This window comes from Peromyscus eremicus, chromosome 14 (genome assembly GCF_949786415.1).
Source record: "Peromyscus eremicus chromosome 14, PerEre_H2_v1, whole genome shotgun sequence".
NCBI lineage: Eukaryota > Metazoa > Chordata > Mammalia > Rodentia > Cricetidae > Peromyscus > Peromyscus eremicus.
In genome coordinates this window covers 83,841,159-83,867,786 of record NC_081430.1, presented here as the reverse complement: position 1 = coordinate 83,867,786, position 26,628 = coordinate 83,841,159, and the positions used below count along the sequence as shown (strand labels likewise).

The window sequence follows — 26,628 nt, the reverse complement described above, 5'->3', positions numbered from 1 at the left end:
TTTGATTGTGCAAATACTGTCCCCAGCATCCACGGGATTATGTTTACCTGAAACAGACATAATGTCTATTTTAAGAGTCACCTTCTGCCCCTTTCCTCAGAGATAGCCTTGGGTGTCAGAGTAGAGTAAATGAGACTAACTTTCAACAGAGGTTAAAGACACAGCTGCTGGCCTGATGGCAGCATTTCCCAGTGCAATACCCAATGAAGACATTCTGAGTGGCCTGGGACACTGGAGTCCCTGGACAAGCACCTCTTGTAGGAAAGCACCTTCCCATCCCAACTCAAGCTACCAACTCAGAGCTACACACACACACACTCAAGGTAGCCCCCAACACTGTTGCACTTAGGCAGGGATGGGCTGATATTTTGTTTGTGCTCTAACAAATCAAGCTTGCCTGAAGATCAGAGGGCAGAGCCAGCCACTAGTTAACCACAGCAGAGGTCAGGCAGTGGTGGCACACACCTTGAATCCCAGCACTTGAGAAGAGGAAGCAGGGAGCTCAGGAGTTCAAGGCCACCCTGGACTACATGAGATCGAATCTATCCAAAACAGAAAGAGAGCCAGGCGGTGGTGGTGGCTCACACCTTTAATCCCAGCACTAGGGAGGTGGAGACAGGAATATAAGGTGGGTGGAGACAGGATCTCAGACCATTCAGTCTAAGGATTAGCAGAGACAGGATCTCACCCCTTCAGACCTGAGGATTCAGTAGAGGTAAGAAGTCTCTAGTGGCTGGCTCCTTTACTGATCTTTCAGCATCTACCCTGATATCTGGCTCCAGGTTTTTATTAATAAGACCAATTAGAATTCGTGCTACACAGGGAGCCCTCTCCAACCAGTTTCTCCTTCCGGCTACAAGAGAGGTTTTGTCTGGTTTATTGGTGTTTTGTCTGGGCTCTCAGAAAAGAAGGTAGGAAGAGAGACTGCAGTGTTTGGCCGAGGCCAAGAGTCCTGATAGAGCTGCCTCTGTGGAGTGACGGGCTCTGATGGAGGCTGGACCCTGGTGCTTCCTCATCGTGACCCCCAGGCAGAGCACCTTGCCTGTTCTCAGTGAGAACTGGGCTTCGTGTGGATAAGTCTTAAGACATTAGAAAAAGTTAATATCCTGAATAAGCTTTCTTAGGATAATTCTGCAAGCATTCTCCACGAGAGAAAGGATAAAAAGGCAAGGGACCAAGCAAGGATGAACTCTGACACCCTTCACCAGCCTCTCCCAACACTAGCCCCAGGACATAACAGGGAGAGGAGACCAGAATCCAGTCTACATCTGGAGAGAGGTGAGGCTTCCCCCAAATAAACCATCCAGGTTCTCAGGTAGGGCCCAGTGGGCATAGGCACAGCCTTGCAAGCCACAAATCTTCTGGCTGCTTCCTCTAGAAGCTTCTCCATGAAGATCTAGGTGCTAACAGTGTCTCTGTTCCTGAGTCTCTGCCACCTCTCTCTCTCTGTCTCTGTCTCTCTCAGAGACGAGCCTCAGACACGACGGTGGGGACCTTGCTGATATTGCTCTCTTCCTCCTCCTGGACTTTCTAGAAGACAAAGAAAACAGGAAGTCCTGTGATTAAAACATCTCCTCCACCCTGGCTGAAACAGATCCCTGTCCATGACAGATGACTGTGAGTACAAGGGTAAGAAGCTACCCACTGTCCCCACCCCCAGAGCAAATAAAAGGCACAAGGAAAGAAGCCCAGCTTGAGTGTACCCCCCCATACACTGACCCCCACCGTTACCACTCATCAGAGAGAACAGAGCCAGTGTCCTGTTCTGACAGCCCCAAACTCACCTCCCCATGCCATCAGCTAGCTGCTCCAGGTTCCAGATCGGCAGCTCCCTCAGACTCTCCAGCTAGCCCCACTGGGAGGCAGCCCCCAGGATGAGGGTTATTATAATGTCCATTGAATGGATGCCATCAAGCAATTTTAAGACACCCTGCTTAATTGTACAGCTGAACTCAATGGCTGTGCGGTTATATGTATTCAGAGAGAAAAACACTATAGAAGCTCTTCGGAGGGAACTAGTTTGGATTTGGCTTTTTTGGGGGGAAAGGATATGGCATGGAATTCATTTATAGGAAGTCTCCTGGCTCACACTTGTTAAGTGGGTTTGGGATTAAGCATGGCCTAGAAATTCTCCGTGGGGTCTCTGGTACACATTGCCAACTTGGGCATTTGGCTGTCTTCTAGTTGGCAAAAGGACCTTGAACACAGACGGACTGCAGAGCCAGCCCTGCTCAAGGCCCAGTGGAGTGTATGCAGGGCCAAGCTAGAGGCCAATGCCAGCTGAACAAATAGAGCTTTTGTCCCCAGGAATGCCTGGGTCCCATCCATGGCAAGGGCCACAGCCGTAGTAACCCAGCCCTCTTATTCTGGGTCTCGCAGGCCTTTGGGCACCAGGCCTGCCTCAGCCATTAGTAACCTTCATTCAGACAACTCACAGCTGACCTGGTCACTCTCTGCATTTGACACACACAATGTCCACATGCCTGTCTCCTCCGAAGCTACCACCTCAAAACTGCCATTGAAAAATAGGTGAGGAGTAGGGAGGCACATCTACAGTCCGGGTGCTGGAAGAAAAATGGGCACCCAAGGTTTCACAGTCAGGGTGGAGTTATTCTCTCTGTCCTTAAGTTCTCTCTTTACCCAAACAGTGCATCTCACTGACGGATAGAAAGGGCAGATGCAGTCAGACCCGATACATGCCCTGTCCTCCCTAACAATGTGTTTGTCTCCAAGTCTCTGAGTTACACTGACTGCCTTGGGGTATGTAATGATCAGAGCTCCAGACAAAGGGTGTACTGGCCACTGTAGCTTCTTTCTTGTCAGCCCCAGCATACCTCTGACCTCCCCTTAATCCTAAGTAGCTGTAGATGCCAGCGAGGACCAGAATACAAGGATACAAAATGGGGATACTATATAAGTGAGCCCCATTCCAGGAACTTAAGGCACCTAGGCCCATTCAGTGCTGCTTTCCAGTATTCTATCCTCAAGGAGACCGGGCCAACAACTCCACTTGACTGACAAACTGAGTCAATGCACAAGGATTTGCCTCCACCAAGAGTGAAGTTTTATAACAACTGAAAATGTAAACAAGATGGAAATATGCATGTCTGCAGATGGGAGGCATAGAGTATAACTGATGATGAAGTTTATCTTTTAAAAAAAGTGTGCGTGCGTGTGTGTGTGTGTGTGTGTGTGTGTGTGTATGTGTGTGTGTGTGTGTGTGTGTGTGTGTGTGTATGAGAGTAGGGCTGGAGAGATGGCTCAGAGGTTAAGAGCACCGACTGCTCTTCCAGAGGTCCTGAGTTCAATTCCCAGCACTCACATGGTGACTCACAACCATCTGTAATGAGATCTGGTGCCCTCTTCTGTGTACATAATAAATAAATAAATCTTTTTTTAAAAAAAGAGTTATGTTCATAGTGTATGAGAGTATGTTCAAGTGAGTGGGGCCTGAAGAGGGCATCAGATCCCCTGAAGCTGGAGTTACAGAACCTAGTAGCCTGCCTGATATGGATGCTGGGAATTAAACTCGGGCCCTCTGTGTGAACAATACATACTCTTAACTGAAGAGTGATCTCTTTAACCCCTACCTATATTAAGCAAACATACAGAGTAGAAAATGAGATACATATGTGTCCATAGGTTATAGCACTGGTAAATGAACTGGGGATACAGTATGATCAGCTATTTATAGTACTGATATTTAATACATATTAATATGTAATATGTAAATATCTTTTATTCATATCTCATTTGCCTTTATCATCCAACTTAAACACAGCAAAAACTCATGTCACATGACACAAAAATCACAGTCCCAATTAAAAATTTTTCACCAAAAGTCTTTTTTACTGCAGACACCTTATCATATCCTTATTGGCCAAAGTATCCTAAATCATTGTGTCTCCTTAAATACAGCACAGTGAAAGCCCATGTCCACAGTGGCCTTTGCTCTTCACACAGGTCTAGATAACATCATTCCTACCCCCAGGCTTTCTCCCGGTAAACACTCTATTATAGGCTCCTCCCCTTTCGATCTGCTCCCTGCCAACTCCAGAATGTGGTATCAGAAGCCAAACAGTAAAGAACTAAAGATTCTCACTTGTTAGACAGCACACAGCCTTGAATACCCACGGCACTGCATGACAGCTGATCCATATTTCCAGGAAATACTGTACACTTAACACAGCAACCCAGCTTCCATATTAATCCGTATAGTATTTATTATAATGTAGGCGGCACAGAGGTCCTTGTACTCACAGATAAGGACTGAGGGAACCAGAAACGTTAAACACACAGGGCTGTCCCTCCAAAGGGAGAGAATGCATTACCCAATCCACCCAGAAGGCTGGGAGTGGGTGTGGTTAATAGCCTAGTGACCTTTGTGACCACACTGAATCCTCCCCAAACCCTTATCATAAGCTCATTTTTCTCAGTCAGTTTATAGAACCCATCTTTATGGGAAGTGTCACATGTACTTTATGAAGAGTTTTGTGTGATCACCTCTGATCTTTATTTAGCTCACTATGTTCCTGGAGGAGATTTATGTATGCTTTGTTATACACACAGGATTGAGTTATTTACTGCCAGGGAAGTTTTCACCAAATTGTGCTGTGCTTAAATAAACCTTAAACTCCTCAGGGTCACACTCCCCAATGCTGGTTAGTCATGTTGAACCAAACTGCCTACCTTCCTCCCTAAGGTCATTTACTCTGCCAGCTGTGGTGGTCTGGTGGTTGCAGAGAGCCCTGAGTAATAATAATATTAACACCACACTCAAACGGAGCGAGTTAGCCAGCCACTAATTATAATACTGCTTATAATAATCAAAAATACTTCTAAGGTCCAAACAGAAAACTGTTAAACAAATCAAAGCTTACTCACGTAAAAGAACAGTGTAAAGTCGTTAAAAGTGATTGTAGAAGACCAGTAGCCTTGGGGTGTGGCAGTAATTAGAATAGAGTCTATTGGAGGAGGATGAGGAGGAAGAGGAGGAATGGATGGAAGGGAGGGAGGGACGGAGGGACGGAGGGAGGGAGCGAGGGAGGGAGGGAGGGAGGGAAAAAGCCAGGCATGGTGCTCATGCCTGTATTCACAGGAGGCTGAAGCAGGAGGATCACTCTGAGTTTGAAGCCAGCCTGGGCTACATAGTAAGTTCTAGACCAGCCACAGAAACGATAAGATCATGTCTAAAAACAAACAAACCAACAAAAACCAAGACAGAGATGGCTGGTTCAATGGCTAAAGCATCCTCTAGAAAAGCATCAGGGCACGAGTTCATATCCCTAGAACCCACTCAAAGGTTGGGTGGCCGTGGTGACCCGCTTGTAACTCTAGCCCTCAGAAGGTGGAGACAGGAACCCCCAGAATAATCTGGCTAGCCGAACTAGCTGTATCTATGAGCTATGGGTTCAGCTAGAGATTCTGCCTCAGTGTAGAAGGTAGAAGATGACCAAGGAAAGTTCTTAATGCCAACCTTAGGCCTCCTCATGCAGGCACACAACCACCCCGACACATGAAGCAGGCATACACATGAAAAAGACAAAAAGTGTGTATATGCACATATCCACTGCGTGGACACGCGTAAATGGTAAATACTGTGTTTCTAGGTGATAGAATCACAGCGTGATTTTAAGACTCTTGTATATTTGCTGTGCTTTTTTTTTTCAGTTTTTCTACAAAGGATATATGTCTATAGTGAGTTTAATGGTATGTGTGCGTGCGTGCGTGCGTGCGTGTGCGTGTGCGTGTGTGTGTGTGTGTGTGTGTGTGTGTGTGTGTGTGTGTAACAAATATCTTACTTTGATTCCTCACACTTGCAATACCTTTCATCTTCACTCGAATCTGCCTCCCCGATGTGATGCTGGGGACTGAGCTTAAGGCTCTGCGGATGCTAAGTAAGCACTCCGCCACTGAGGCCCCACTCAGACTTAAACCTAGCATTTTGGTTAAAGTGGTTTCCAGCTGACTGGGGGAGATGGAAAATGCTCCTCTGTTCTAGAACACACTGCTGGCCCCACCCCGCCCCCTCTTTCACTGCCTCCAGCTTCTCCTTCTTGACTTGCCCTTTTAGAACTTTCTGGCAACCTGTTGGCTCCATCCCTGTAACTCTGCCTAAGAGACTGTCACCACCACTGTCACAGAGTGATCAATCCAGGTGCCTATGTTCCCTTGCTAGTCACTGATATTGATAATTGATAACAGGGAAACCAAGGACCCGAGACTTGGCTCAGAACCACAAGAGTAGATGCTGTTTAGCAGTTTCTGACAGCAATGATGATAATAATACTCTGGGGAACGTAACAAGGAGACTGGGGGCTGGTTGAAAGTCAAAGGGGATGGAGAAACAGCTCAGTGGTTAAGAGCACCGGCTGCTCTTATAGAGGACTCAGGTTTGGTTCCCAGCACCCACACGGTGGCTCAGAACTACCCGCAACTCCAGCTCCAAGGGATATGATGCCGTCTCCTGAGCTCTGTGGGCAGCTAAGCATGCACATGGTTCACATGTACAAGCAGGCAAACACTCATACACATAAATAAAAATAAATCTTTCGAAGAATTTAGAAAAGAAAATGGAAGAAGATTCCAAGAAAGAGGAGCAATACTGGACGCCCATGAGGAAATTCTTTGGATGCCAAGTTTATAAGAGGTGAGCTGGTCTCACAGACGCCACAAAAATCAGTTTCTCTGAGAGCTGGTAAGCCCCACCTCTGTTGCCACATCCTTATCAAAGGCTTAGGACCCAGAGCCTATCCCTGCCAAGCTCCCACACACTCACAGTCTCAGGAACATCCTTGTTTGCCCTCTGTCTCCGAAGATCCGCCTTAATGAAAGCTGAGGTCAAAAAAGAAGGGAGTCAAAGCAAAGCAGAGTCATCAAGCGAACCCACTGGGTAAGTTCAGACAACACAAGGGACCCTCGTTTTCCTGATCACAGCTATCTCGATCCCACTTCAGACCCAGATGGAGCTGGTATCATCACTCATCTTGAAAATGTCCCAGGTTGGGGCTGGAGAGATGGCTCAGCAGCTAAGCGCACCTACTGCTCTTCCGGAGGACCCAGGTTCAATTCCCAGCACCCACGTGGCAGTCAACAACTATCTGTAACCCTCACATAGCCATACATGCAGGCAAAACACCAATGCACATAAAATAAAAATAAATAAATTAGAAAAAAAAAAAGTTCCAGGTCACTGCTGTCCTTGAAAGGCAGAAGCCAGTTAATGATACTGGCATTCACTTAAGAGTCTCTTAAAAGGAACATTCCCCATGCTGTGCTAACCACCACCAGCAAATCCTCACTGTACAAATTGGGATCCAAGGCCTCCAGAGCCTAGTGCACTGGCACAAGCTGTGGAAGTCAACATCAAACATGGGCCTTCTGATGCCAAAAGCCACTCACCCATGCACACAGATATCCCAGACGGAGAGCCATCAAGCCCTCCCATCTGTCCCCCACGTGTGTGCTCCCCACCGTAATCACCAGGCAATATCCCGTATGTAGTCTGAACCTTATCTTGCTCTCAGGCCTCCACTCACCCGTGAGAGCTGATCCGAGGGCAAGGAACACACACAGGAAGATGTTCCCAGGCTTGGTTCCATAGTTGTCAATAATCTGGCCTTGGGAGATGGTGAAGATGATCCCAAAGACCTGGAGGAACATACAGAGGGCAGGAAAGAAGGGCTTCATCGACGAGGCCTTGGGAAGGATTAAGGTGACGTACCGAGCAGGGCGGTGGTAGCACAAAAGTCTTCCATCCTAGCACTCGGGAGGCAGAGGCAGGTGGATCTCTGAGTTCGAGGCCAGCCTGGTCTACAGAGTGAGTTCCAGGACAACCAGGGCTACACAGAGAAACCCTGTCTTTAAAAAAAACAACAACAGATGCCACACTGTAAGGCAAGCACAGCCAAGAAGGAACAAAGAGAAAACAGGGTCCTACCTGTGCTGACACGTTGAGGAGGCCAGACGACATGCCTTCAGATTCTGGGTACGTGAGCTCCACAGCAAACTCAAACCCCAGGGGTAGATAGCCAGTCATGAAGAAGCTGAAGTCCAGACCAGAGAACAAGACGATGGAGACTCTCCAGAACAAGGTGGGGAGCCCACCTTTCCCCTGAGACCCTGCTTTTCTCTTCCTATCAGGTTAGCCATCCATCCATCCACCAAAAGGGGGAGATCTCTGCAGACATATAGGCCTTGTGCTCAGTGGGTCTCTAATGTCTTCCATGCTCTTCCCAGGCCAGCCATGACACGTTAGCATTTATGGAAGGGGCAAGAGTACCTGTGTGGTTCACTTTCAGCTGAGAATATGTGGTCTAGGTCCACAGGCCCTGAGTTAGACGGGGAAGTCCCTGGACTTTGGGCTACATTGCCATGGATTTCTGGGGCCTGAAAGGAGTTTGGCGTTCTCCTTATTTCCTCCCCAGTAGGAGGCAGCTGAGAAGGACTGAGACCCGGATATCTCTCCCACAGCTCATATGGCCTGAAGGAAAATAGCTGGGAGGTGGAGCCCAGAAACGTCCCTGCCAAAGGCCCGTGGCTCTGTGCATTTTCTCAGCTAATGTGTCTGAAAATGCAAGTTCTAACTCCGTCCACCTGCACCAGGCTTCCTTGTGTCTTCATACCATGGCCTCTCTCCTTCCTTCTAACTCCCTACAAAGTTGGCCACACTTCATTTTTAGATGAGGAGACGTAAGTTCAGCATTAGGTGGCAGGCATGGCTCTAACAACAGTTGGTAGCAGAACTGAGCCCTGCACCAGGAGTCACTGAACATTCCCTAGCATCCCAGATGTCTTGAAGGGACATCTTCATGTCCATGCTTCATTCCATCCCGCAGGACAGCCCAGTTCCCTGAGGTGACTCAGTTTTTGTTTTGGTTTGTTTTTTTTGTGGTTTTGGGTTTTTCTGTTTTGTTTTTGTTTTTCAGACAGTCTCTCTACATAGTCCTAGCTATGTAGGGAACTAGAACTCACTCTGTAGACCAGGCTGGCCTCAGACTCACTGAGATCCCCCTGCCTCTGCCTCCTGGGTGCTGGCATTCAAGGCATGCACCACTCCACCTGGCCTATGCTTCAAGTATGAACAAGACCCCTCAGCACCATTTCCACATCTCCTGAGGCCAGCGAGGAGGCAGCCAAGGGGACATGCACTGCATCTTAGGCTACTGGCCACTCCAGGAGCCAGGGGATGTGTTTTCCAATTAAACAGGTCAGACATGAAACTTACCCCAGGGTGCCAGCAGTGATGAATACTACCCATAAACGATCCAGGTTTAAGGTGAACGTGTACACCACCATGCCCACCAGAGTCATGATATACACTACCAGGGTTGTCTGCCTATGGATAAATGCAAAGAAGTTGAGTCATGTATCCTACTTTAACAGCGCCCATCGCTAATCTGTTCATTCCACGAGGATCTACTGAACATCTCTTCTCTTAACGACTCTCTGCAGTGTGCTGGCACATCTGCTTTCATAAAAAAGTGTCTCCGTGTAGGTGAGGAACACTAATCTAACAGTTATTCATTTACAATAAATAATCACACCATGATCAAAGTTACAAAGAATAAGACTAGCTGGATGCATGCTTTGCATGCTCTCTCCACAAACCTAACCTGCTGTGTCCCATCCATGGGTAAGAACAGGACAGCCCTGTCCTTCTTCTGTCCCCCACCAAGGAAAAAAAAAAAAAAGAAGGTGGGGTGGATGACAAGACAAGCATCAGCTGTAGTCAAGGTGGTGATGGTCAAGCCTACTTCAAAGCTTTCAATATTGCTTGCTGCGTATGAAGTCCCAAACCCCCACAGCAATGCTGGGCAGTAGCCTGGCTTGCCGACTCCCTCTGGTAAGTTCTTCCGTGGCCCTTTGCACAGCTTTTCCTGTTGAATCTTTTGAATCTGAACTACTCTGCTCCAGACAATGGAGCTGAAAGAGAATGTTCTCTAATCCCGAGCTAAGTGCTTGACTCCAAAGCCAAAGGGAGAAGCCGCCGCCTACTCCCCACGGCCTTTCTCTTTGTGCTGGGTCTGAAGTCAGGCTTGCCTCTCCCACGCTCCTCCACACCCTCCCTTCACAGTGTTGGCCACCCAGAAATCTTATGGCCCTGATTCCTGCAAACAGACCTGCATTTTGCTCCCTGTACCACTTCCTGTAGGATGCTGCCTCACCACACCCTTCTGTCCTTCTGCCACGAGCACCAGGACTCAGACGTGACCCTTCAAAACCTTTACATGTCACCTCTGAAGCCAGGAACACAGTGGGACACCAGCAAGCCCGTTATGGTATATGAAACTAATAATTTTATTGGAGTTCGGATTCTGTTACATACTTTACATGGTTTGAAATCAACCCTGCAAAGAAATCTCTGGCAACCCTTAATCTTGCCAATGAAGAAACAGAGGTTCTTCATTGTGTGTTTAAAGTCACTAATGGGCTGAGTAAATGCAGAAGGTAGGATCTGCCCCTGAACTGAGTTTGAAATGTTGGCACTATCTCAAGCTGCACACCAGAATAATAATCTACTACGCAGCTGCATTTGGGGGAGAGGTCAAAGCCATAGCCTCTATGTTACGGGAGTTCCTGCACAACGCTTCTAGAAGATGTTGTCCTCACCAGGTTCTGAGAAGGAGGGACCTCCTCCCTTCACCCCGATCTACTCCCTCTATTCCCACCACCCTCAGAAAGCATGCTTGTGAACATGTGCATTCTCAATGATTCTATTCATCAGATAATTTAAAAAAAAAATGTTTTACTGTGTTTGGTAAGCCACAACTCTACCTTCATACAGTGGCTACTTAAAAAAGCAAAACAAAACTATGCCCTAGTCCCAGCCTGAGATAAACAGACCTCAACGCCCAGTTTCCAGCCTCTCACTGAGGGTAGACAAGTCCAGGAGTTTGGGGAGGAAGAGAACTGATTCACAGCTGGCTCTGGACACTGAGTGACACTAAGAACTGGCTATAACCCGCTCCTGAAGAGGGCAGAGCAAGAGCCTCCCCAGGCCTTCACTGTATTTTCTAATTCCTCTAAGTCCTCTGGCTGCCCACGACCCCGCCAAGCCAGCATTCCAACCCCTCCCTTTTCCTGCTGCAGGGCCAGCCCTGGAAGAAGGGACACTGCTGTCCTCTTGCCCGGGGGTGGCCAGCCTTCAGTGCTTTTGTATCTGGCCGAAAAAAGCAACTAACGGAGTTGTTATAATACGGAGACAGAGAGGCGGCCAAGCTTCACCAGCAATAATTACGCCGCCGAGCCGGACTCCTTGTTGTAGTAAGCCGGGAAGCCACATCTCCGGGGAGCAGCCTCAGCTGGCCTTTGACTAGGCCAGCCAAAGTGAGATTTGACCTGCCCAGAGGCTCACAGAAGTGGGTCTGTGTGGCAGAAAACAGGTCTACCACTGTCTGTTGCCTCCAGACACTGGGAACTTTGGAGGTTTCGACAAAGCAGCCTGGAGCGCTGCCTACCCCAGGGCAGGAGCATCCTGGCAGTTGCCTGGAGGCTAGTGTTTACTGAACACCCTCTGGGGGAGGAGCCCTGCCGCAGAGTCACAACCAGAAGGGGAGAACAGGACCGGCAATGTAGCTCGGCACTCGATTACTTGCCTGGCATACACAGGCCCTGAGTAGGACTCTCAACTGGCCGATGAACTGATGCCCACTGAATCCCAGATGTCCTCCTGTCTACCTCCCGGCCTGAGATTACAAGCACATGTCACCGTGCGTGCGTGCGTGCGTGCCTGCGTGCGTGCGTGTCCTTTTATGTGCATCCTGGGGTGCAGACTCAGGCTCTCATGCTTACATGGCAAGCACTCTATCATCGGAGCCACCTCGCCCACCCCCAGCTTGTATCTCACAAAGCAGACCCTTCTACTACATGGGCATCTGCAGAGCAGGGTGTGAGGATTCTGCGTTTATAGGCCAGGATTAGGCTGGCATATACTGAAACCTTTTACGACCACTCAGGGCTCGTAAGAGTGTACTGGATAGTCAGGTCCAAGGCATATCACGATATTTGCAAACAAGATTAAAAACAAAAACAAAAAAACAAAAAAAACCGATTGTAAGACAAGATGCTCTGCAAACTAGAACAAAACGCAGAAAGCTCAGTTAGGCCAGGGCAGCCAAGGGCATGGGCAGTCACAGCGCCTGCTCTTCACTCTTCGGGGACTCCACAAGCTCCCAACCCCTGAGGTCTCCTTTCCACATTTATTTTCACTTCTTCCCACGAGGCTTTAGGCAGACGGCCTGGGGAGAAGGACTACGCTAGCCTTCATGTCCACTCTTCCTAGTCCTTGCTAAGACCCCGCAGAGTGAGTGATGAGTTCCACTTTGTAAATGAGGAAACTGAGACTCACAGAAAGCAGGAACTTACATCCCTCGGCTTGACTGCTCACACCTCCGGCTGCTGCCCCGCCCCAAAAGCTGTCGAGCTATGTTCCTAAGAAGTGTGTCATTTCCCTGGTTCTTGATCCAAAAAGAGTCACTCACTTGTAGGTTTTGGACTTATCCAGCCAGATGCCTGAGATCATAGCTCCAAACATCCCTGCAATGACGATAGTCAGGCCAATTCGTCCAGCGTTCACTTCTTCACCCTAGGGAAACCATAGAGACCACCCCGTGGGATCCATTACAGCTAGTATTCTGCAAATACCAGGCTCAGACAACAACCTGGGGAAAATTCTAGAAGAGTTGTTCTCCCCCACAATAATACCCCAGCTGTGTATTTATGACCCTGTATGCTGGGGTCAGTCAGATATATTATTTACTTTTTTTTTTTTTTGAGATAAGGTCTTACTATGTAAGCCTGTCCAGACCGAAACTTGGTATGTAGACCAGGCTGGCCTTGAACTCACAGAGATCTACCTATCTCTGCCTCCAAACTACTAGGATTAAAGGGGTACACCACCATGCTCAGCCCCGATATTTTAAAATTAATCCTTACAGCAATTCAATCTTATATATCATTGTTCCCATTTTATAGATGGGAAAATATACTAGAACATACATATTTATTTCATCCTTCTATTTTTCAAGTGGATCTAACTGTGGCCATGCATCTAAGGATGGCTATGAATGTGGCCTGACACATTTGTAGATAACAATGTCATTTTGCAATGTCAAAACGTGTTGAGCACTCCTGTTGACGTTATTATTTAATTCTCATAATCCCCACCATACCATTAGGAGTCAGTTTGTACCCATTTGATGATGTGAAACTGAGGCACAGTAAGATTAACCTGCTAGCCCAAGGTCACAGGCATATGTTGTTAAAGACAGAGCTAGGACAGGACCTTAGAACCAGCTCTGAAAACAGGAACATCAAACAATGGTGGCTTCTGCCCCTGCAAGTGTGACATCTACGGCCTTGGTGCTCCTGACACTATGACACTCAGTATCGCTTTCCTGATATCCAGCCTTACTGGTTCTGGAAACATTGTTCTAAAATGCTTTAATTGTTCCAGGACAGCCAGGTCTACATAGAGAGACCTTGTCAATAATAATAATAATAAAAAAATAAGAAGAGGAGGAGAGGAGGAAGAAGAGGAGAAGAAGAGGAAGAAGAATCAGGAGGAGGAAGAGGGAGAGAAGGAAGAAGAAGAGGAGGAGGAGGAAGAGAAGGAAGAAGAAGAGGAGGAGGAGAAAGAGAAGGAAGAAGAAGAGGAGGAGGAGAAAGAAGAGGAAGAAGAGGAGGAGGAGGAAGAGAAGGAAGAAGAAGAGGAGGAGGAAGAGAAGGAAGAAGAGGAAGGAGGAGGAAGAGAAGGAAGAAGAGGAGGAGGAGGAAGAGAAGGAAGAAGAAGAGGAGGAGGAGGAAGAGAAGGAAGAAGAAGAGGAGGAGGAGAAAGAAGAGGAAGAAGAGGAGGAGGAGGAAGAGAAGGAAGAAGAGGAGGAGGAGGAAGAGAAGGAAGAAGAAGAGGAGGAGGAGGAAGAAGAGGAAGAGGAGGAGGAAGAGAAGGAAGAAGAAGAGGAGGAGAAAGAAGAGGAAGAAGAGGAGGAGGAGGTAGAGAAGGAAGAAGAAGAGGAGGCAGAAGAAGAGGAGGAGGAGGAGGAGGAGGAGGAGGAGGAGGAGGAAATTAATAGGAAATAAGATGCTGGGGCTGGAGAGATGACTCAGTAGTTAAGAGCTGGGAGGAGCTGGCTGCTCTTCCCAAAGCCAGGGTTCAGTTCCCAGCACCCACATGGCAGCTCAGAAGTCTGTAATGCCAGTCTCAGGGGGATGTAATGCCCTCTTCTGGTCTCCATGGACATTAGGTACATGCAGGATGCATAGACATTCATGCAGGCAAAATAGACATACACATAAAAATAAATAAAAATTTGCTGGGCGCTGGTGGCGCACACCTTTAATCCCAGCACTTGGGAGGCAGAGCCAGGAAGATCTCTGTGAGTTCGAGGCCATCCAGGACAGGCACCAAAACTACATAGAGAAACCCTGTCTTGAAAAACAAAACAAAATAAATAAATAAATAAATAAATAAATAAATAAATAAATAAATAAAAATAAAAATAAAAATTTAAAAAACCCAAACTCTTTAACTGAACATATAGGAGTTCAAAATTAAACCTTGCCCTTTTAATAAATAAGATATAAATATACGCATACATATACTTATTCTCTAGTCTTTTTTTATACAAATTTTTATTTCATTTTGTTTTGTGTTTGAGTATTTTGCTTGCGTGTACCTATGTATACCACATTCATGCCCAGTAGTTGCAGAGGCCAGTCAAAGGTCTCCAATTCCCTGGAACTGAAGTTACAAGTGGTTGTGTGCCACCCTGTGCTTTCTGAGTACTAAACCCAGGTCCCCTGGAAGAGTAGCTAGTGCTCTGATGCACTGACTGAGGTATCTCTCCATCCCTTATTCTCTAGTGTTAAAAAATAATCTTACAAGAGGTAATTATAGCTGTGCGTGGTGATACATGCCTTTAATCTCAGTACTTGGGAGGCAGAGGCAGGCAGATCTCTGTGAGTTTCAGTCCAGCCAAGGCTGTATAATGGAACCCTGTTTCAAAAAAAAAAAAGAAAGAAAGAAAGAAAAGAAACAAAAAAGAAAAGAGCTGGAAGGTGGTAGCAGACGCCTTTTATCCCAGCACTCAGGAGGCAGAGGCAGCAGATCTCTGTGAGTTCGAATCTAGCCTGTCCTGAGTTCCAGGACAGCTGGGGCTACACAGAGAAACCCCGTCTTGAAAAAAGAAAAAGGTAATTATATGTCTTTTGCAGAAAAGAGAGAGGTCTAAGATGATAACATGCTATGACATAGTTTAATACCATCAATACTTAAATTGAGATCTAGGCAATCTCCCTCCAAATCCTGTAAGCACACCACCATCGGAGGCCAACTAGAACTATTAGACCCAAGAGTGACAGCTCTCCAGCCTTTGAAGAGACAGGTTTGCAAGCTTAGTATCTCTGCCCTGCCCAGCATGCCTGCCCTGCCCAGCATGCCTGGGATCTGCCTTACCGGGAAGTGCAATATCACCATACGATTCAGCAGAGTGGATAAGGCATAAAAAGCACCAGCATTCAGTCCTGAAGAAGCCAGGGTGAAACACATTAGGATCCGTCATTTCTCAGACCATAGACTAACATCTTCCTCCTCCCCACATCCCTTAGAGGGGTTAGAAGTAATCTTCATCCCTGCTTCCACCCTGCATGGTGTCCTCAGAGCAGAAAAATTCAAGGAAATATGAGGGACTTTCTAGTTCTTCTGAAAGAAACACTTGAAAACAACTCAAATTAACCATTGTAGCCTTTTTTTTCCCCCCACACACCATTACACCATGCTCCCTTTAGCCTGCCCTGGAAATGACTCTGTGCAGGACCACTCCAGGTCTGAATCAGCTATGTTCTTCCTTTCAGTTTTATCTAGACCTACGGGGTTCAAAGAAGCAGTGGACACACTCCACACACACACACACACACACCCATGATCCTATTCCCTGTCTGAGCACCCAGACTTGGGGCTCTGACACCACTCCGCCTGCTGGCTATTTCTCTCACCTCTCCTCCCCTCCACTTCTCTGTTCAGGGTCATACAGAGCTACTATGTGAAACTAAACTACACCTGAATGAGCATTTGGTTGATGTCCTACTTCATCAGTTCATTCAACAAATAATGGAGTACCTGGAAATTACTGGTAGAAACAGAGAATAGGAGACTGGGAGATGGCTCAGTTGGTGTGTAAAGTTTCTGCCGCTCGGGCATGAAGACCTGAGTTTGGATCCTTAGCATACATGCATAGAGTCTGGATCCCTAGTATACATACAAAGAGTCTGGATCCCTAGTATACATACAAAGAGTCTGGATCCCTAGCATACAGGCAAAGGGTCTGGATCCCTAGTATACAGGCAAAGGGTCTGGATCCCTAGTATACATGCAGAGTCTGGATCCCTAGCATACATGCAAAGAGTCTGGATCCCTAGCATACATGCAGAGTTTGGATCCCTAGCATACATGCAAAGAGCCAGGCACGGGCTCTGGAGTCTGAAACCCCAGTGCTTTGGGGAAGGGAAGAGACAAATGGATCCTGGACTCACTGGCCAGCCAGCCTAGCAAAACTGATGAGATCCAGGTTTCAATGAGAGACTCTGCTTCAAAAAAATGTGAGTTGGGAGGGAGAAGGAATGGGGGACATTACGAGGTGCTGTGGGGGAGGCAGTAGATGGTATGATCAAGATATATAAATATATGAAATTTTCAAAGAATAAACAAGAATACTTTTTAAAAAGGTAGACAGTAACAAGAAGACATCTAATATTGATTCTGGCTTCTATGCATCGTATATATGCACACACCTACATGAACACATTCATATGTGTTTACAAACACACACACGAAGGAGGGAAGGAAGGAAGGAAGGAAGGAAGGAAGGAAGGAAGGAAGGAAGGAAGGAAGGAACATAATAAGGTGATTTGCCCAAAGCCATACAATCCGTTAGTGACTACGCTGAAATTGGAACTGGCCTGCAGGAGAAAGGGCCTCCTGGCTTTCCTTCAAGGATGATGATGATGATGAAGATGATGATGACATTATCACACACATAGGTACTAGCCCTGTTCTAAGTACCTTATGATCTTTATAACTTCCCTAGAAGTTAGTGTTAGCATACCCATTTTACAGATGAGGAAAATGCACACAGTTAAAAAGCAAACCCCAAACTGGGTGAGGTAGTTCAGACTGCTAATCATATCCCACACGATCACAGCATTTCAGAGACTGAGGCAGAAGGATTTGAGTAAGAAGCCAGTCTGGGCAAGATCCTGTTTTGTTTTGTTAAAAGAAGAAGCACAAATATCAGGGGTCTTTTTTTTTTCTTTTCTTTTCTTTTTTTTTTTTTTTTTTTTGGTTTTTTGAGACAGGGTTTCTCTGTGTAGCTTTGCGCCTTTCATGGAACTCACTTGGTAGCCCAGGCTGACCTCGAACTCACAGAGATCCACCTGGCTCTGCCTCCCGAGTGCTGGGATTAAAGGCGTGCGCCACCACCGCCCGGCTTTTCTTTTCTTTAACTACATATTGAAGCTCACAAGACAACCACAGGCACACTTCACGTTCTGTTTGTGGAGAAGGGTATAAGACAGGACACACAGCTCTCAGCAGGATGTCCTTGAGAGTTCATCTTCAGCGGAACCAGTCCACAGAGCCTCAGATCACAGAGGTATCTAGATGCTGCTTCTCTTTGGGCCTCAAGGATTTGGCTAAGGAACAATGAAAGTTAAGTACAAGAATCACCCTCTGGCACCTCCCAGGAACACAACTCTCTAGCCGTAGTTTCCAAAGTCCCCATACAGGACCGACCAGTGAAAAGAGTCACCGTACTCAAGAACACACTGAGTAGCCTGGGACCAGATATGACTAGGTCCCTCTGTCCATTTTTAATCACAGGCCATTTTCATCAGCAGCAACGATTGACATTCTTCCTATATCAGGTTCCCCAGAGGACATGATACAAAGCGAAGGTCAGATTCTCATGCAAAATAGATAAGAATTTTCATCCCCACTCCTGCAAGCACACAGGCATTAAGGGGTAAAGCTGGATCTGGATTCACTGCTGGTATCTCCAGAGCCCTTGACTTTAATCATCAGGTTTCATGACTCAAAACAAAGGTGTCCCTTGGGCAGGCTGGTTTCTCCCCATCCCAGCCTCTCTCAGCAGGTCACCCCCACACACTTAAAAGGCTGGGCTCAGTATGACTTCCTCAATAACACAGGGCCAACGTGGGCCAATAAGTGCCACATGTTACCCCAAGTTACAACTGCCAGGCTAGTGGTTGTCACATAAGAAAACATCCTACAGAGGACCAGAGAAATGATAGCTCAGTGGATAAAAGTATGTGCTACCACATCTGAGGACCCAAGTTCCATTCCCAGGACCCACATGATAGAAGAAGATCTACCCTTGCAAGTTGTCCCCTAACCTCCGCAAGTGTACAGTGACACACACGGGCACACAATGCACACATACACACAAATAATGAATATATAAAGAGTATTTAGTTGGTGTCCAATCAGCATCTTACTAGAAAGCAAACCCAACTAACTTCAACCACACACCCAGACACTTAGAATTCCATTCCTGAGTCAAGAGTCACCAGGAGGCAAGGTCCTGAGAAGTTGGGGTGGGCTGGAATGTGGGAGAGAGCAGAGAGAAAAAACAAAAACAAAAACAGCCTCCTGGTCTCTTCTCTCCTCACCCCATTATCTTCCCCACCTGACCTTCCTGCTCATCCTTCAGCCTCCTTCCTGGCCTAGCCTGACCCTGTCAAAGCCAAGTGAACTTTGGCTTCAGGTGGAACAGCTGTTCTCAGCTTGGGTCCCCAGCTGAGATGAACAAGGTAGGCAATATTCAAGGAAACAGAGAGACGTTATCCAACTCAAGGAGAGAAAAAACCAAACCAAACCCATCTCTATGTCAGCACTTTTGTGAGGGAAGAGTCCTGGGCACTCTAGCCCAGGATTTTAAGGCTGAGCTGGGGACTAGTGGATTAGTAACCATGTGTCGTCTACTGGTACGTGTCCAACCCCACCCCAGACTTACTGCTTCAGGGGCTCTGGGAAGGAGCCCCATAATCTGTGTGTGAGCAAACCTTCCCGGTGAGTCTAACCCGGCTGAAGACGGAAATACTGACTCAGTTAGAAAGTGGTTCACCAATAACCTCTCCCAGAACCTGGCTGGACAGCCAGGATAAAGGCCGAGAGGGCAGGGAGCAGAGACGCACTCTGGAAGGCTCTACACACTCATCCCAGAGGAGTGAGCAGCTGATATATGGATTCCTGAATCAATCTTTAGATGTCCTTCCCCAGATCTTCAGGCATTGCCAGACAAGTCCGACAAGGTAAGTCCACTCCTTTGTGCAGTCCAAAAGGTTGAGCACCTCACACCCAAGAGCAGGAAGAGCAGGAAAGGAACGCAGGCCCTGCCCTAAGGGCGAGGCACCTGCTCCACAAATCCAGGGGACGGTCTGATACTCAGTTCTGATCACAACAGCAAGGTAAGCCCCCATCAGCTCAGGACAGAGGCCGTGTGACCACCCCGGGAGCCTGCCATGCTGACAGTCACGTCACTGGGAGACAGATGTGCAGGTCCTGAGAAGGAGGCAGGCAGATGTGACAGGCATCACTGGGGGTCTCCTTCCTTTGTTGAGGCTAGTTTTTTCCCCCCAAACTATTTCAGGGACCACTTAAAAATTCAAAAATGAGCCGGGCGGTGGTGGCGCACGCCTTTAATCCCAGCACTCGGGAGGCAGAGCCAGGCGAATTTCTGTGAGTTCGAGGCCAGCCTGGGCTACCAAGTGAGTTCCAGGAAAGGCACAAAGCTACACAGAGAAACCCTGTCTCGAAAAAAAAAAAAATTCAAAAATGAAGCCAGGCCGTGGTGGCACAGGCCTTTAATTCCAGTACTTGGGAGGCAGAGGCAAGCAGATTACTATGAGCTGGAGGCCAGCCTGGTCTACAAAGCGAGTTCCAGGACAGCCAGGGCTACAAAGAGAAATTCTGTCTCAAAAAAAAGTTGGCAAATACATTTTTTTAAATCAGAATCTCCTACAATGGGGCTCAAGAACCTACATTTTAACAGAAAGAAAGAGTGGGGGAAGGAAGGAAGGAAGGAAGGAAGGAAGGAAGGAAGGAAGGAAGGAAGGAAGGAAGGAAGGAATGCAGGGGGAAATACTAGGTATTATTTCTCAAACTAGAGTTTGGCTTCAGGAACACAGATGATAAAAGACCAGACCAAGACTCCCAGGTGGTGGGGTTCACATGGAAGAGAATGAGCCCCAAGACCAGGAGATCAACCCTTCCCAGAGCTACTTCAGAAATTCCCAAATTTGTTCTAAGTCAGAAATGCCCAGACTGTTTGCAAAAGGCAGGCCTTCACCTACGCTGCCTGAATCTGAGTTTCCTGAAGAGAAACATGGAAAACAAAACACTTCATCAAGCACGCCATTGGATTTTATCCTTGGGGAAGCTTGCTGTGCAGCTGGCTTTGTGTCACGGTGACAAATTATGAGTACGGGTGTTTTGTCTGTGAGTGTGTCTGCACCACATACATGCCTGGTTGCCTGGGGAGACCAGAAGAGGGAGTCAGATCACCTCCGATTAGAGTTACAGATGCTTGTGGGTGCTGGGAATTGGACCCATATCCTCTGAAAGAGCAGTTAATCCATGCTCTTACCTGCTGAGCCGCCATCTCAGCCCTACTGACAGGCAATGTTATGCACAGATCTGGAGGGAAATATATGGGCAACTATAGAATATGCAAGCAAATTCTGGCTTTGGAGTTGGGTGTGATGGCATATACCTGTAGTTCCAGCTATTGGGGAGCTGACACAGGAGGATCACTTAAGACTTTGTCTGAAGTCTGGGTTATGTAATAAGAGAGGAAATGTAGGCTTTCAAGTTTAACAAACTTGTGTTTGAATCTGGCTCTGCCACTTTCAGATATGACCTTAGTCTAAATACCTAGTCTCTCTGAGTGTCAAATTCTTTCTCTGTCAAGTGAGGATAATTACAGTATTGACCTCACATGATGTGGTGGCTTGAATAGGTATGGCCCCCATAGACTCGTGTTTGAATGCTTGGCCTATAGGGAGTGGCACTGTTAGGAGGTGTGGCCTTGTTGGAGAAAGTGTGTCACTTTAGGGGTGGGTTTTGAGTTCTCATATATGCTCAAGCTGCACCCAGTGAAGTACACAGTTCTGGTGTGGAATAATCCTCTTGTACACTGTAAAGATTTGTCACTGGAATTGGTTTAATAAAACACTGATTGGCCAGTCGCCAGGTAGGAAGTACAGGCAGGGTGACCAAACTAAGAATGCTGGGAAGAGGAAGGGCAGAGTCAGGAGTCGCCAGCCAGATGCAGAGGGAGCAAAATGAGAATGTCGTACTGAGAAAGGTACCAAGCCACGTAGCTAAACATAGATAAGAATTATGGGATAATTTAAGTGTAAGAGTTAGTTAGTAATAAGCCTGAGCTACTGGCCCAGCACTTAAAATTAATACTAAGCCTCCAAGTCAATTATTTGGGAAGCATCTGCTGGGTATTTGGGAGTTGCTGGCAGGACAGAAATTTCCGTTTACAAGTTTCACTTCCTGTTGCTTATGGATCAAGATGTAGAACTCTCAGCTCTTTCTTCGGCACCATGTCTGCCTGCACGCTGCCTTGCTTCCCGCCATGATGATAATGTACTAACCCTCTGAAACTGTAGGCCAGCCCCAAGTAAATGTTTTCCTTTATAAGAGTTACCATGGTCATGGTGTCTCTTCACAACAATAGAAATCCTAACTAAGACACGGGTACCGTAGGAGTTAACTCTGATGATGGTGATGTTACAAAACAGTGACTTATGCACCCATAGAAAACATGAAGTCATGGCTGGCCAAAAGAGTCTCACTTTAGTTTCTTTTACAACCTCATGTCTTTGTTTCACAGGTTACTGAGCGTGTCACACACCTGATTTACTTTTAACTTTACCCTGTGGTTGAATGGTCAAGTGTAGGCTGTGAGGCAGTACACTTGGGCAGAGCTACAACTCCTTGAACTAAGAGTGCCCATTCACAGACTAGGAGCCATCTAAAGGATGGCTATTATGAATGCTATCGCCTTGCTCTTTGTTTTGTTTTTCGAGACAGGGTTTCTCTGCGTAGCCCTGGCTGTCCTAAAACTCACTCTGTAGATCAGGCTGGCCTAGAACTCAGAGATCTGCCTGTCTCTGTCTCCTGAGTGCTGGGATTAAAGGTGTGTGCCACCACACCCAGCCGGCAAGACTAATTTACAGATTCATTCATTAACTCACTCACTCATCCGTCCATCACTCCTGGAGTAGCAATCCACTCACTGAATTCAGTGTAGTGGGGAGCTGGATTGAGAGCTTTTATTTTAAGACCTAAGTATTAAGATGTTAACAAGAGAGGAAAAGTCATGTATAACTGCTGTAGAGACGGGATACTGAGATCAGGACCTGCAGGGAAAGGAATGGTTTTCCTAGGGTGGACTTTACAAGGTCTGCAGAGGCCCCAAGGTCAACCCTAACCAACTTTACATGCACATTTGGGACTTGGGAAGAGTAAGAAACACAGACACGTCAGGCTAGTTCCATCACTCGTGGACACCTGTGCACCTTACCGTAGGTGATGACCAGCAGCACGAAGTTGAGGTTTTTGAAGAGCCGCACGATGGAACTTAAGTACGAAGCATCAGTGGACGCCATGGCATAGCTCAAGGACTGGGCCCTGCTGGGAGGATACTTGGGCTTCTCCTTGAATACTGAAAGGAAAGGAAGAGAGATGGTGGGAAATTCCTGCGGTCCCATCCCAGCAGTACCTGCCGGCTCCACACAGACACAAGCTGGCTCCATCATCTCGGGAGGGGCTGAAACTGTAAAGGAAATAGCAGTTTCCAGAGAAATCTTCCTAGTCCCTTTCCTGAAGCTGTTTCTCGTTGTCTGAGGCTTTGCAATGGAGTCCTTTCATTGCTTTTTCTTTTTTTCTCTTTTGCAGTAGAGGGGATGGAACCTAGGGCCTCGAGCGTGCGAGGCAAGCTCTTTATCTCTGAGCTATTTTCTCCAGCACTGTCTTTTTTTTTTTTTAATTGCCTTTTCTTTAATTGCCTCCCTCGACCTCCCAGGCAGTGTTCAAAGATCAAGGCAGCCCACAATAACTAGCAAATAACATAACACAAAGCAAGGGGGGTGGGGGAGGCACATGGGTGCAAAGAAGTGAAAGCTAAACTTTGGAAGGTTAGTGAGCCCTATGAACAGCTGAGCTCCAGCGTTCCTTCCAGAGGGGGATGGGACGTGTGACTACAGAGTCATATAGTCTGGAACACGGCAGCCAAAAGTCGTTCCCTGAGTTAAAGAAAATGACACTAGTAAACACTGAGCGTGTATTCCGAGTTTCGCCAACGCTGAATCAGACATGTCTTATGAAAGAAACAAGAGCCAGGAGTGACCACTCTCGTGTTCAAGGCTGGGGAGTGACTGAGGAGAAACTACTCCATTTAGCGTCTAATTCCACACAGCCGGTGTGATTTGACCCCACCCGAGCGTCGTTTGGCTCTCCGTAGGGCAGGTTGTGTTTAACTAGGTATTTGACTCAATTGGTTCCCCCACATGGTCTGAGCCAACACTCACTACATAGCCCCTGGCAAGTCCCAAGAGACCTCTGCTGGAAGGTGAGCAGCCTGCCTCCAGAGGAAGTTCTGGAAATGAGATTGGCTCTCTGAGCAGATCAAAGTGCCCCACTCCCAACCATTCTAGCTTTGACTTCAGAGCCCTGCCTCTTCCTTCTCCAATAATAGTGCTGGATAAATTCTCTCACTGGAAAGTGCTATCCATTGTCTTGGCTGCTCAGCTCTCTTTCCATCAGAAGAAAGTAATGCAGGAAGGTGATTTAGCTTCATAGCACTGGCTGTTGTGGAAAGGATTTGGCAACCAGGAACCAGGACTCATATAAGTTTTTTTTTTCATACTTCACTCAGTCAACCACTATCTAATTCAATACCCAAACAAAGCAATGTCCTACCACCTAGGTTTGCAGTTGCAAAGAGCCAGGACCTCACAGGCTGTGAGCACAAGACTCTGGAGGCAGGCCCATTACAATGGAAAACTTCAGTGGAACCAAGAGGCCCTGGGCTGGTTCATTCTTCCTTGCTTTCACTCATAGCTCCCTGCTGCTAGCCTTGGGGACCACTGGCCTCTGTCTAAGCTACCTGGAATGAAATGATATAGAGAGTGATGGGATGAGATACACATTTAACTACCTGACTCTGCAGGTGAGCCAGCACACAGGGATAAACCTTTAATACCTGAGATAGGACTTTAGGACAGAGGGCAGAGGCTAACCTTTTAGATGGGTGACTAACAGGGAAGAAAATCCTACCTGGATGTCTCTGAATTTATCCCAGTAATATCACTTAGGTGAAAACAATAAGTGTTTCTCTTTTATTTTTGTTCACTTTTTTTGGGTGGGTTTGTTGTTGTTTGTTTTCTTTGAGACGGGGTCTTCCTATGTAGCATAAGCTGTCCTTCAATTAGTCATCCTCCTGCCTCAGCCTCCAGAGTGCAAGGATCATAGGGCCCATCCAGGAAATAGAAACAATCAAATACTTAGATGAGTAATTGGACATCTGTGTAAAAGGTTAATAGCAGTTACCTGAGTTTCCTTGTTGGGATGAAGTTGTTCAAGGATGAATTAATGGCCATTCCTTTCTTTAGACTCCTTTTTATGTTTAGATTTTTCCACAGCACATATATTACTTTTATAATCAATAATAATGAAGAAGAAATTTGGTCCCCAAGTATTCTCAGGTTAACCTTAGATTATTAGTGTTTGTGGAGCAATTTCTGTTTATAATTTAGAATGTGGCATTAAATAAGCTTGGACTTGAATCCATTCCTGGTCACTTGCTAGTGGTCTAATCTAGAATGACCCACTAATTTCCCTCAAGTCTTAGCTTCCTTGTTGAAGAGAGCCTACAAGGCACCTCATTTGTTGGGTTTCTGGGGATTAGATGAAATCAGACATTCTTAACACAATGCCTATGACAATGGAGGTCCTCTCGGGTCTCAGCAAGGTGACAGCAGTCCACCTAATTCTTCTGGTCAGGTGGGACTAGAGTCTGGTCAACTACAATTAAACCTTTCCTGGGCTGCTAACAAAGTATAAAGCACCAGTTAGCGCTGTATTAGGGACAGTTACTCAGGCTAAAACATCTCAAGACTGTAAGAAGCCTGATCTCCGGGATCTCTAAGTATCTGTGGTATTTAGGGCCCTGTTCAAAGGGTGCCACCAGGGTTGACATAACTTCCCCACCCCTTGCCCACCAGCAGCCTACACTAATGATCTTACCGATGATGACAAGGATGAAGAGGAGGGTGGCCACACCTCCTATTATGTAGAACATGATGCTGATGTGGTAGGCAAGCTTTTCCTGGTCTTTGATGTTGGGTACCAGAACAGGAGGGACCAAAAACCCAATTGCAATTCCAAGCTATAGAAGACAGACACATCAATGAGTTACCAAATGGCCAGGAGCCAAGGGACAAATTTAGAGATCGCTGTTAGGAAACATAATTTCTCAGGCTGGGGAGATGGCTCACTTGGTAAAGTGCCTGGCATGCAAGCACGAGGACCTGAACCCACACACCTATCACCTACATAAAAACTGGGTGTGGCTGCATGTGGCTGTCACCCCAACATTGGGAGGACAGAGACAGACAGATCCCTGAAGCTCACTGGCTGGCCAGCCTAGCAGAATCAACAAACCCCTATTTCAAAAAACAAAGGTAGAGAACAATGGAGGAAGACAATATAAACTGTAGACGGATTTTTCTTTGGGCCACCAGTTCACAAATAATACCACAGAGACTTATTATTAATTATGAAAGCTCAGCCTTAGCTTAGGCTTGTCTCACCAGCTCTTATAACTTAAATTAATGCATTTATTTTAATCTACATTCCGTCACGTGGTGGCTCATCTCTCCATACTGTCCATGCTGCTTCCTTTGTATCTGGCTGGCAACTCCACCTTCTTCCCAGAGTTCTCTCTCTGCCTGGAAGTCCCCCTACACCTCCTACCTAGCTATTAGCCATTCAGCTTTTTATTATACCCATCACAATACATTTTCACACAGTGTACAAATATGCCACAACAGTCAACCTCATGGCAACATGTACACACCACATGAACATGTACATATACTATACACGTGCACATGCACATGTACATGCACATACATGGAAATTTAATTCCCAACTTCCAGGCCTTCCTCACACACAAATCAGAATTACTTCCCCCACCAAGACTCTTTTGGTTGACAGTTTGACTAATACACTACACACTTCTGACCCCAAGACTATGGAGAAAAAAAAAATCACATGGCAGGCTGGCTCTCTCTAGTGCAAACTAATGAATAACGGTTTCCATAGCCCCATCTCTGGGATACAGTGATAGAATGTTGTTTTTTTTTTCCTCTTGTGCTATTGAAATGATCAGTTTCACCGAATCTGTTAGCCCAGTGCTAGGAGATCAGCCGAAAAGCTTCTATGACCTTTAGCCACAGAACCTGCCTTCGGTGAAAGCTGGAAGCTGTTGGCCCATTTATAAGCATGAATGCCTCACTTCATTGTGTAATAACTTAGCA

The 26,628-nt window shown here is 46.8% G+C and overlaps 1 protein-coding gene across 2 annotated transcripts in view; it reads right to left on the bottom strand.

The window, feature by feature from the left end:
- Positions 1 to 861: 861 nt before the first annotated feature.
- The window catches only part of Flvcr2 (FLVCR choline and putative heme transporter 2), a 61,321-nt gene continuing 35,554 nt past the window's right edge, over positions 862 to 26,628 (bottom strand). The window contains exons 2-10 of one of the 2 annotated variants that reach the window (XM_059279937.1): positions 25,334 to 25,475; positions 22,611 to 22,751; positions 15,455 to 15,522; positions 12,483 to 12,586; positions 9,227 to 9,337; positions 7,940 to 8,045; positions 7,539 to 7,650; positions 6,779 to 6,834; positions 862 to 1,530 (exon numbers count right to left, since the gene is read on the bottom strand). In XM_059279937.1, the coding sequence (XP_059135920.1) occupies positions 1,462 to 1,530; positions 6,779 to 6,834; positions 7,539 to 7,650; positions 7,940 to 8,045; positions 9,227 to 9,337; positions 12,483 to 12,586; positions 15,455 to 15,522; positions 22,611 to 22,751; positions 25,334 to 25,475 (909 nt within the window). In that variant the 3' untranslated portion in view covers positions 862 to 1,461. The remainder of the gene's footprint in view (positions 1,531 to 6,778; positions 6,835 to 7,538; positions 7,651 to 7,939; positions 8,046 to 9,226; positions 9,338 to 12,482; positions 12,587 to 15,454; positions 15,523 to 22,610; positions 22,752 to 25,333; positions 25,476 to 26,628) is intronic. The other variant, XM_059279938.1, reaches the window with a different exon arrangement.